General features: G+C 40.7%; 1 protein-coding gene across 1 annotated transcript; it reads right to left on the reverse strand.

Moving 5' to 3' along the window:
* Positions 1 to 341: 341 nt before the first annotated feature.
* fgfbp3 (fibroblast growth factor binding protein 3) lies at positions 342 to 7,419 on the reverse strand. The gene is made up of 3 exons (XM_031754270.2): positions 7,380 to 7,419; positions 3,746 to 4,022; positions 342 to 1,895 (listed from the first exon to the last, which is right to left on the reverse strand). Exons 2-3 carry the CDS (start codon positions 4,015 to 4,017, stop codon positions 1,454 to 1,456), a joined length of 714 nt encoding a protein of 237 aa, XP_031610130.1. The 5' UTR covers positions 4,018 to 4,022; positions 7,380 to 7,419; the 3' UTR covers positions 342 to 1,453.
* Between the last annotated feature and the right edge of the window lie 4,641 nt (positions 7,420 to 12,060).

Consider the following 12,060-nt stretch of genomic DNA (forward strand, 5'->3'; position numbering starts at 1 on the left):
TGTACCTATAAGTGTCTCTGGCGTCATTAAACATCCATACTGCCCATAGCTAAAAGAATTCATGTCATTCAGCTCTGTGGAAGTCTCATCAGTATGCAGTATTTTCCATAACTAAATAAAATGTACGTGAGAAGATCACGAAACAGAAATTTTCCATTAAATTCAGCCTGCCCGTTAATTACATTGAGCATGGTTGGGTCAACAGAGCAGTGGAGAGCACTGATCTTCAGCAAAGAATAAAGGCAGCACATTTATTTTTCTCCCAAGTCATGTTTGGTTCAAAGGTCAAGCTTTTTTTTTTAACTCTTATAACCAAAATATTACACTGTGTGGTTTAAATACCACAAAACTCCCAAACTGTTCTGCTTTAATGGCCAAGATGTCATCACAATATTATGATTATGTGTGAATATATGGGGTGAATGCATGGACTATTGAATGTTAATCACATGATTAGAAAGGGAAATTTGAAGCACTTTATTGTCGAGTTCCAACATTGTTAACAGTCATTTAGAAAAAGTTACACAAAGTGTATAAAAAAGTTTCACATCTAGAAAACAAGAAGTACTAAAATACACATGATTAAACTTAAGAATCACTATTCTCACTGACTGATTGTTGCCCACAGAATTATTACATTTATTTATTATCAGAAAATTTGGACATAAAATAACTTTTCAGTTTCTTCTGAGTTCTAGAAAACACATCTACGATGGCAAGACACGTCCGAAATCTAAACATAACCAAACAAAAAGTTTATTTTTTCCAAATAAAGAAACTTGATGCGAATTATGGGGTTTAAAAATATTTAAAAACCTTCTAAAATGAACTGAAGTGATGAACAGAATTTAACCAAACTTTGACTTTATGTCTAAAATACTGTTAGCCTCATGCTGATGAGACGTTTTGTGTAAAGCCAACTGTAGCAGTGAGTCCTGCATTAATGAAATGTGAGCTGAACTGAAAACAAATATTAAAACACACCTGGAAAGCCTGACACACTCACTGAAGGTTATTATAAAAAGTACTTTTATAGGTCGACTCTTTCCCATTTCAGGTTAAATTAACAGTCTCTAATGATTTTCTAATAAATTAATCGTGTTCATTGAACATTAACACCTTTAATTTTAATGGTTTTGCATAATTTATATTACCTGGTAGTAATTATCTCTCCACTGTAGCATAGCTAAGTAGATGCCATGGGGCTAATTGGTTAGAGAAAAAAGTCAGACTCTATAAAAAGCTGATGTTATCAAAGTTTTTATGTCCAAATATAAGATAACGTTGGGTATATTTGTTTATTAAAGCAGCTCCATGTTGAAAATGAAATTAAAGAATATATATATTGTTATAAACGAGCTGCCTGATTCTTCCCATGAGACTAAGAACATGATTTCCAGTGTTGTTTTCAGATTGTGAATTCGCACCATCATAAATCCAAAATAATTTCTCATCAGCCTTCAAAGAACTTGACAAAGAAGGAGCAGACCGAGTGCCAGCCCTCGCTGCAGTAAGCCTGCACCGGCTCCATGTCACTCTGCATTCCCTCCTCATCCTCAGCCTCAGTCCTTTCCTCCCTCCTCTTCTTCTTCTCTTCTGTCTCCTCTTCCTTCTTCTTCCTTTTGTCCATCCTTCCTCCTCCTACACTCTTCCCAGCTGGTTTCTTCTTCCCTCCTTCCTTCCCTCCCTTCTTGTCGTCTTCCCCGCTGCGCTGAGCGAGCTTCATGTGGGCCTCTGCGGGCGCCTTCTTGCAGGTTTTGGCCTTCAGGACTTTTTCCCCTTCGCAGGCATTCTGCCTTTTCTTCAGCTTTCCCACCAGCTGCTTCCAGTACTGGCTGGACTTCACCCCATAGGCCTGGCAGAGGTCTGGTTTACCAGCGTAACGACACCAATACCTGCAGAAGGAGCACAGAGGCCAAAGTCAAGAGAGCTCCACAAGCTTGGCATGTTGGACACCACGTACACAGACTGTTAGACTCAGTGTGTCTGAATGGTTTGGATGGTATGATTCTTATAAAGCACTCATCTTCTCTCCCCGAGCATTCAAAGCACTTCAGTGGTTTAAATGAGATTTCTGTAATGCTTGAAGTCAGCATTATAAGTAATATTTGAATGAATAATTCAAACATCATTTACTAAGATTTATGGCAGGCAGCAACTGTGCCACATTATGATGGTGATGTGTGCACATGACGAGGCTCAGCGTCTCACAGAGGCTTTAATCTGTATAACGGCACTTTTTGTATGTAATGCTGTTTTTTTTCTTTTTGCACTTCTGAATAGATCCTAATTGACTTTAATTGGCTTTGTACCTGTCAAGTTTTATCTAATCAAATTTATCATTAATGCTGAAAAAAGAGGAGAAGAATCTCAGTACAGCCCATAAAGAAATCTGCAGGAAGCACAAGAGCATCTGTCTTTTCTCAGCAGTGCGCACACAGCGAGCTCTGAAACATCACAGTTTGGTTATGGAGTAGTGATCTTTCTTTACGATAAGTTGGATTCAGGCAAACCTGGTGTGTTAGAATAATATCATAAAATAATAATTTTACAGTACAAGTTACTGACTTTAACTAATACCTGCAGCCTCACAAACAAGCAAAAGGAGCACTGAGGGCATTTGCACATGTCAACTGATTTTTTTTATTTTTATTTTTTATGTAACCACATTTAAAAATAACGGTTGGTGACTAAAGTTCTGTGTTAAAAGAATAAAACAACAGCAAATGATAAAGCAAGAAAATATATGAGTTTCCAAATGGATTTTAAAATATCAATAACAGTAACTTTAGTCTGTTGGTAAAAATCATGTGTTGTGTCCTTCTTCATTCTACACATCAGGCCTCGGCTAATATGGGACACTTCTTTGTAATAAGGCACCCTGAGCGGTCCAATTTATACAGAGAACAGAAGTCAAAAGCCTCAGAGATCGCACACGCCCTCATTGTCAACACAACACACTGTACGTATGTGAGTACATATGGATTCTCCTTCAGCTGCCCTCGTTGATCAGTCCTGCTCTATCACACAGAAACACACTCGTCTCTTCGGGCACTACTCGCTGTGTCAGCTCATTTTTCACACTAATTTCCGCTGCTATCAGTAGACTTTGTTGGTCATTGCTGAAATTAATTGTCTACATTTTGGGATTTAAATTAACTGGCTGTTAGTGAATCACCTGCAGAGATTTCCACTCCCACTTTAGAAGTGAGTGCACAAAATTCTTTCCTTTTTCCACAGTCGGTGTGTTCACATTTATACTCCATGCAAAGTCCTACCAAGAAAATAAGGTTGTGGTGGGGCGTGGTCTGCGGTGCCGTGCAGGGAGGGCGGACGCACCTGCACGGCATCCGTAATCACGCCCGCCGGGTTAAAACACGGGGACTCAGGTGTGTGTGGTGTGCTGTGTTGTGGTGAGATGTGAATAAAGATGTCTCTAAATGATACTCCGTGGTCCTGCCGTGCCTTATTCTCACCACAAAGGTCTTACTTCATTTTCACAACAAAAGTGAAACTTTCAACTTTGCTGAAAATCAAAGAGGACTTTGTCTCTCTGTTAAGTGGAAATAAACACTGAGTCATCTGACGCAAGAGCAAAGCACCAGTATGAATGTCTAATCGGAGGATTTATAACTCATACATGTTTAATTTTGCTTTTCTCTGTTCAAAATCAGTAATTATAAACTCTTTGCAGTGATTCCCTGTATCCTGTACCCACAGGTGAGGTACCGCTACCGTCGCTCACCTTTGCAGGTCTCCTTGTGTTTCAATGCTGCAGTTCACCAGCAGGCTCACCAGACCTTCACCTGATGTCTGCCAAACGCAGCGATGCCCCTCCTTGGAGGTCAGCTCTCCGGAGCCTGGCACGGAGCGATTTCTGGGTCTCTTGGCCGGTTGAGGTGATGGAGGAGGCTGACGGGGTTTGTCAGGCTTCTCCTGCCCTGGTTGGCGTTTGGCTTCAGTGAGGATGGGGATGAAGAGGAGGAGGATGAGGACACAACATGGCAGGACATTCATTGTGGCTGTTCAGGGAAGGGAAGAAAGGTTATGAAAGCTGATAAGTATTTAGAAGCACTTTTAAGCTGGAATTCAATTCAATTCAAATTAACCAGAGTAAGTTGGAGAAAATGGCAAAAATGGTTGCACCAGTTAATTTTAAGACAACCGAGCTAAAGGTTACAGGAAAGCAATGATTACTGGACTTTGTGCTTTGTGCCGGCTGGATGTATAAACAGCCATCATGTCAGTGCTGCTTTATGTAATATTCTTGAGTGTAAGCGATGCACTAGGTGACATAAACACCACCCTTATCAGCCAACTGGAGGAGGAAGAGGAGCACAGCTGATGGCTGAAGTCACAGCACAGTCACAGTTTGTGTAAATGTTAGAACCTCCAGTCTAGTGATCAGTCTTTCTGGACACAAACTTTACATTCCTGAGCAGGAATTTTCATCTGTGCAGTCTCACATTTACTCAGTCGTGTCCCCATGAACATGAAATAAAAGTGTTTCCATATTTAAAACAGTAAATAAATGATATTTGGAGATTGGAGGGATGGCGGGCGATGGGGCTGGTGGCATTCATGCTAAACAATCAAGGTATTAAAAGCTTGTGAGTTGGACAGGAAAAAGATCACGCTTTGGGCTGAAAGGCAACAGTTGCCACTTCTTTTAAAGCTCTGGTTTCTTGGTTCCACTGAGCTTTGTGTGTCCAAAAAATGTGTTTCTGACACCAAATAAAACTCCTGCTGCTATAACTTACTTTAAAAAATCTGTGCTGTTGTGAAAAAAGTTTGTATCCTTTAAAACAAACAAATACATTTCCTTCATATTTTCCTGTGAGATGAGAACTGGTGTCATATTTTTAGACCTGAACAGGAAGTCGTTTGGTTTTCTTTATTTTTCTGTATAAAGTTCAACAATGAGCCATCATCAGGTCCACAGTGTGTTGGAGAATCTCCACTGATGCACCTCGATGACACTGAGTCGAGTATTTTTCAGTGAAGCTGAAGTTAATTTTGCAAATACAGACGTGCATTTGTCTGAATTTGTTTCCATTTGTCTTTGTGTAAAAACTTCACAATCTCTCTGAGTCAAACTTTGTTTGATGTGTGCTGTGAATACGTCTCAGCACAGCTGTAATCTGGCAACAGTAAACAGTACTATTCTTCATATTTCATAACCGTGTGCACAAAGGACAAGATGTTTGTAGTCCGTCTATGGTCTGAATTTAACCAGTTACATTTAGGTGCAGGTAAATAGTGTGTTGGAGAGAGCGGAGAGTGTATTTGCCAGTATTTATGATCTGATGATAATTTAGCTTTTCGTAAAGTTTCATGCTAGCCTTTTCTTTAACTATTAATCTTTGAAGTAAATAAATAAAATTAAAACCAACAGTAAATGATTTTTATTTGCTGTTTTAAGCTCGTCTACATGTGACTGAGACTCGGGGACTGTAAGCAGAGCCACTAAAGAAATAAAAGCTTCATCTATCTTTACTTTCTGGTAACTTCTTGCATCGACCCATAAAATGCATTTGCCAAAGGACAAAAACAGATTTGTTTACAACTTTAAAAGGAATTTTTGAATAGAAAGCACAATAAAAGTTTAATGACTGGTGCAACAGAACTGGGTCAGTGCACACTTCATCAGTACAGGAAGTTAGCATCATAGCATATACAAAACTACGAGTGGCAGTTTCTACTCCAGAACACGTAAAACAGTTTAAGAGAGTTTCTCATCAGAACCCCAAAGCACCAAGACGTGCCAAAGAGCATCCGGACACATGAGTGTTAAGTGTTAACAAACAGACAATGGGCACTCAGCGGGGGGGTGAGTCTGTCGTTGGCTTATTGAAAATCAGCCAAGCGACAGAAACACTCCACCAAGAGGAGTCCAGCCCGGACATGGTGCTGTCAGCGAGCACTGGGGGAGGCTTTCAGGACCCACCGGTACTTCCACATTTACTTATCCTCCAGAAAAAATCATTTATTCAAACTGAATGGACTGTTTGTTATTTTTGACGCATCTTTTCTTGCATTTTATTGTGAAAATTAAGCTTCAAAGATTTTAAATAGACTCTGTTTTCAGTTTAGCTGTTACAAGCTTGATTAATCACATTTCAAAATTACTCTTATGTAAACACAATCTAGATTATTAGAGGAATTACTCGCATACATGACCTCAGGTCAGTGCAATAAAACAGGCTGCTTGCTGTACTGCTGTGTGGTAATGATGCAGTGCTTTTATATGATTAACCAGAATGAGAGCCATTAATAATGTTCACGTGTTTGTGTTGTAATGAAATGGAAAATTAAATCACCAGAGCATCAGGCTCCTGGGCCTCACGGCCGGTTTGATTTCCAGTGAGCGGGATCAGAACCGACAAGTGATGTGTGTGAGCGTGCACTCTCACACATGCTCAGTCACATCGCTCGTCAGATACAGTCAAAACACAAAGGTCGCCAAATTCTACCAGCGAGGTACAAATTAGTGTGTGATTACTGACGGCGAGGTCCACGTACAAAAAATAACTCAAGAAAACGTCAGAATCTGACGCAGAGCCAGATTTTACCAGATGGAGATGAGTTTGACTCCATTTCAGTGCACAAACCAATACACGCCACCTAAAAAAATAAATAAAATTAGTAAACACTGTAGTACAAGAAAGGATCCTAACCAGTCTCCCAGCTTCTAAAGTTCAGCCCAGCATCACTTCTAGTTTCTGCTGTGTGATTATTCAAAGAGAAGCTGCCACCAAAAATCCTCCCTTAAAGCCTCAGAAGTAGAAGAACAATCATTCTTGATGATCCTGCGCAAAATCCCGTAGTCCACGTTCCCGTGGATCAATACCAAAGAGTCTAAAGTGACTCGACATTTATGAATTGAACAAAGAGTTTCAGGATGCAGAGCATTAGCACGGAGCAACGATTGTATGGTATTGTTTGGTTTTGAAAAAACCTGGAGGAAAATAATAAAAGCATTTCTTCATAATCAAGACTTGGTGTACTGCTACACTTCATGCAGTTGTAATATGGCGCTCCCATATTTGTCTCCCTCACTTCCATATTTTTAACATCTTCAGGAACAAAAATGACCCCAAACATCTGTTTTCACAGTAAGCGTCACGTTTCCTCTGCAGCGTTTAATCACAGTTTCTGGAGATAAAAACAAAGTAAAATAATCCTCCTTTAAGTGCCCCCCACCCCCCACCCCCACCCCCCTCCCCTCCCCTCACTTTGCACCCTCATCAATAAGTCATGACAAAAAACAAAAAAAAGACCTTTCTTTGTTGTGTCTAATATTTTGTCAGACAGTTTGAGGAAGCAGTGGAAATGAAGAGAAGGTTAGCTGTTGATGAGCAGAGGCCCGGTGCTCTTACCATGTGACGCTCCTCGGCTCCGAGTCGCTCTGAGACTGAGGGGGCCACAAACACTCGGATAAAAGAGGGGAGAAGAGGAGGATAAAGGAGGAGGGAGGAGGGAGGGTGTTTGGGGGGGGAGTATGGACCGCTATACCAAGAAGTCTAAAAAACAAGGACACCTCCCACTTTCTCCCCCCCCAAAATACATGTGTGAAAGCAGCACAATGGACACACTTGCCAAGGTCCCTCGCTCTGTGCCATGCTGACGACATTTTGAGGGTTTGGATGCATCGCTGTCATTCAGCTCAGGGAGAAAACACCGCTTTGTTCCTAACTGGAGAGTTTTCTGCTGTAAGGTGCTTTACAAATTCATCCACTGCACAGTCCTCTCACATTTAACTCTAGGACTAGTTGTTATTTTTTAATGAATCTTTTAATTATCACATATTAACATTTCTTACTGAAACTGTGTGAATGTTTGTGTTTTTTGTTTCATGTTGTGTGTTAACCCCAACAAACTGACTCCGTGTGCAGCCCCCACACAGGGACACAGTCACTTCAATTCAAATCAGTTTTATTCATACAGCTCCAAATCACAACAACAGTCGCCTCAAAGCGCTTTATACTGTAAGGTAGACCCTTCAATAATACATACAGGGAAAAACCCAACAATCATATGACCCCTATGAGCAAGCAGGTTGGCGACAACGGGAAGGAAAAACTCCCTTTTAACAGGAAGAAATCTGGGAAAACCCGACGTATCTTTTACAATTCAACCTTTATCAGTGCTTTAGCTTTCTTTCTCTTACCTGTAACAGAAACATGTTTCGGTGCTGCCTGGATGGAGCAGTTAGAAATGCCTCGAGTTCTGCCAGAGCCCTTATGGGGTGCTGGACCACAGTTTGGGACCCACTCACCAAAGCAAGGCAAGACATATTTATTAGTACAAGTTTTTTATCACAAGGAAAGTGCTTCACATAATAAAGACATAATGTCATGAGTAAAAGATTTAAAGTGCACACAGGGTACCGAGAAAATAATCCAATATAAAAAGCTGTTTTGAGCTGTTAGCTTCAGTCATCAATGTTGTTGTTTTACCAGGTGACGACTGAACAGTTCTTTACTTATTAGAGTGTAAAAAGAATAAAGGAAAGAAAACATAATAAAGCTGCTCATCATCTGCTCTACTCGCAACGCCACGATTACAACTTTCAGAATATTCTCTCTGTGTTTATTTTTCCAGCTGAGCCCTCTGAATGATGACATGTTGCTTATTGGGATAAAAGTTTGTATAAGCAGAATAATACATAACAGTTCATCCTTACTCATTTCTATTCATGCTGAATCTTGAAAGAGAAAGTATTACAGCATTACTGCACCTTTATTCCAAACTAAAACATCTGCCTGGAATAAAACTTTGTATGTGGAAACAAATATTTTGTTCCTTCTGAAGCTGATTCTGACTTTAACCGATGCACATCCAGAAGTCCGTGCAACACAGACCAGCAGTGATTTTGAAAGAGGAGAGTAAACAAAGAATGCAGCAGTGACTGGTTTGCTGCTAAACTGCATGCATCTCCAGAATGATCTTTAATGCATGCAAACTCAGAGTCATTTATTTCTTTTTCTGCCGTCCAGAGTCTGTCTCTCCTCCCCTCTGTCACTGTATTCATAACGCGAATTCAGCCCTCGGCAAGATGAATGAGGAGAATCTTCTCTCCTCTCCAGGACAAAGGCTCGTGCAGGAATCTGGGTCACAGCTTAACCCCCTGCTGGCACTCTTGTCATCAGCGCCCAGCTCCTTCTCATTCAGCACAGGGGTTGGTGGAGCTCTGAGTGCGCCTCTCTCTTCATCCCTGCGAGCGCTGCCAAAAATCCTCTTGGCCAAAGAAGGACACTCTGAAAAACAAGTTGACCGTGCCATGACTACGCCGTTCCGCCCGGTCCGGGCCAATCAAGAACAAATTTGTCACCTTGTTTTCGGTTATAAGTGCTCCTCGAGCCGAGCGGCGTCGCTCTGATCTGCATTGTTTACTCAAGTTTTAACAGAAGCAGCTCAGTGTGTCAGCGTTTGTGTGCAGGGAGGATGAATAATTTATAGAGGGATGATCCATCTTCCTGTGTTATTTTTAGGGCTTTGTTTGTCAGCCAGAGACTTTGTAATATATATTTTCAATAAAATAAGGCCAAATAGAAACCATATTCTGCACTCTGTAAAACTGCTACTGTGGTAAAATATTTGATTTAAAGGAAATGAGATTTGTTCCACTTTCTTAGCAAACCTTTAGACAGAAACGTTCTGGCATATTTTGACTTTGTCAGGTTGTTCTGGTCTGCGTGTTAATTGCTAACATTTACATTCACAGTGCACTCTCTCCTTTTAGCTTCAATTCAATTCAATTCAATTCAATTTTATTTATATAGCGCCAAATCACAACAAAAGTCGCCTCAAGGCGCTTTATATTGTACAGTAGATGGCACAATAATAGATACAGAGAAAAACCCAACAATCATATGACCCCCTATGAGCAAGCACTTTGGCGACAGTGGGAAGGAAAACTCCCTTTAACAGGAAGAAACCTCCGGCAGAACCAGGCTCAGGGAGGCGGCCATCTGCTGCGACCGGTTGGGGTGAAAGAAGGAAAACAGGATGAAAGACATGCTGAGGAAGAGAGACAGAGATTAATAACAGATATGATTCGATGCAGAGAGGTCTGTTAACACATAGTGAGTGAGAAAGGTGACTGGAAGGGAAAACTCAATGCATCATGGGAATCCCCGGCAGCCCACGTCTATTGCAGCATAACTAAGGGAGGATTCAGGGTCACCTGGTCCAGCCCTAACTATATGCTTTAGCAAAAGGAAAGTTTTAAGCCTAATCTTGAAAGTAGAGATAGTGTCTGTCTCCCGAATCCAAACTGGAAGCTGGTTCCACAGAAGAGGGGCCTGAAAACTGAAGGCTCTGCCTCCCATTCTACTTTTAAATACTCTAGGAACAACAAGTAAGCCTGCAGTGCAAGAGCGAAGTGCTCTAATAGGGTGATATGGTACTACAAGGTCATTAAGATAAGATGGGGCCTGATTATTTAAGACCTTGTATGTGAGGAGCAGGATTTTGAATTCAATTCTGGATTTAACAGGAAGCCAATGAAGGGAAGCCAAAACAGGAGAAATATGCTCTCTCTTTCTAGTCCCTGTCAGGACTCTTGCTGCAGCATTTTGGATCAGCTGAAGGCTTTTCAGCGAGTTTTGAGGACATCCTGATAATAATGAATTACAGTAGTCCAGCCTGGAAGTAATAAATGCATGAACTAGTTTTTCAGCATCACTCTGAGACAGGATATTTCTAACTTTAGAGATGTTGCGCAAATGGAAGAAAGCAGTCTTACATATTTGTTTAATATGTGCGTTGACGGACTTGTCCTGGTCAAAAATGACTCCAAGGTTCCTCACAGTGTTACTGGAGGCCAAGGTAATGCCATCCAGAGTAAGAATCTGCTTAGATACCATATTTCTAAGATTTTCAGGGCCGAGTACAATAACCTCAGTTTGATCTGAATTAAGAAGCAGAAAGTTAGCGGCCATCCAGGTCTTTATGTCTTTAAGACATTCCTGCAGTTTAACTAATTGGTGTGTGTTATCTGGCTTCATGGATAGATAGAGCTGCGTGTCATCTGCATAGCAGTGAAAATTTATGCTATGTCTTCTAATGATGCTGCCTAAGGGAAGCATGTATAATGTAAACAGAATTGGTCCTAGCACTGAACCCTGTGGAACTCCATAATTGACCTTAGTGTGTGAAGAGGACTCTCCATTTACATGTACAAATTGGAGTCTATTAGATAAATATGATACAAACCACTGCAGTGCAGTACCTGTAATACCTACAGCATGTTCTAATCGCTCTAATAGGATATTATGGTCAACAGTATCGAATGCAGCACTGAGGTCTAGCAGGACAAGCACAGAGATGAGTCCACTGTCAGAGGCCATAAGAAGATCATTTGTAACCTTCACTAAAGCTGTTTCTGTGCTGTGATGAGCTCTGAAACCTGACTGAAACTCTTCAAATAAGCCATTCCTCTGCAGATGATCAGTTAGCTGTTTCACAACTACTCTTTCAAGGATGTTTGATATGAAAGGAAGGTTGGAGATCGGCCTATAATTAGCTAAGACAGCTGGGTCTAGAGATGCTTTTTAAGTAAAGGTTTAACTACAGCCACCTTGAAGGCCTGTGGTACATAGCCGATTATTAGAGATAGGTTGATCATATTTAAGATTGAAGCATTAATTAATGGCAGGACTTCTTTGAGCAGTTTTGTAGGAATGGGGTCTAAAAGACACGTTGATGGTTTGGAGGAAGTAATTATTGAAGTTAACTCAGAAAGATCAATTGGAGAAAAAGAGTCTAACTTAACATCAATGGTACTAAAAGTAGCTGTAGATAATATTACATCTGTGGGATGATTATTGGTCATTTTTTCTCTAATGATAAAAATTTTATTTGTGAAGAAGTTCATGAAGTCATTACTAGTTAACGTTAAAGGGATGGTTGGCTCAGTAGAGCTCTGACTTTTTGTCAGCCTGGCTACAGTGCTGAAGAGAAACCTGGGGTTGTTCTTATTTTCTTCAATCAGTGACGAATAGTAAGATGTTCTGGCTTTGCGGAGGGCTTTCTTATAAAGCAACAAACTATTTC

Source organism: Oreochromis aureus, linkage group 13 (genome assembly GCF_013358895.1).
Source record: "Oreochromis aureus strain Israel breed Guangdong linkage group 13, ZZ_aureus, whole genome shotgun sequence".
NCBI lineage: Eukaryota > Metazoa > Chordata > Actinopteri > Cichliformes > Cichlidae > Oreochromis > Oreochromis aureus.

Coding starts and splice junctions, on each gene's coding strand:
- fgfbp3 (XM_031754270.2), bottom strand. CDS start 4,017: ATGAATGTCCTGCCATGTTGTGTCCTCATCCTCCTCCTCTTCATCCCC. Junction 1,896..3,745: donor ACACAAGGAGACCTGCAAAG/GTGAGCGACGGT, acceptor CTCCTTCTGCAG/GTATTGGTGTCGTTACGCTG.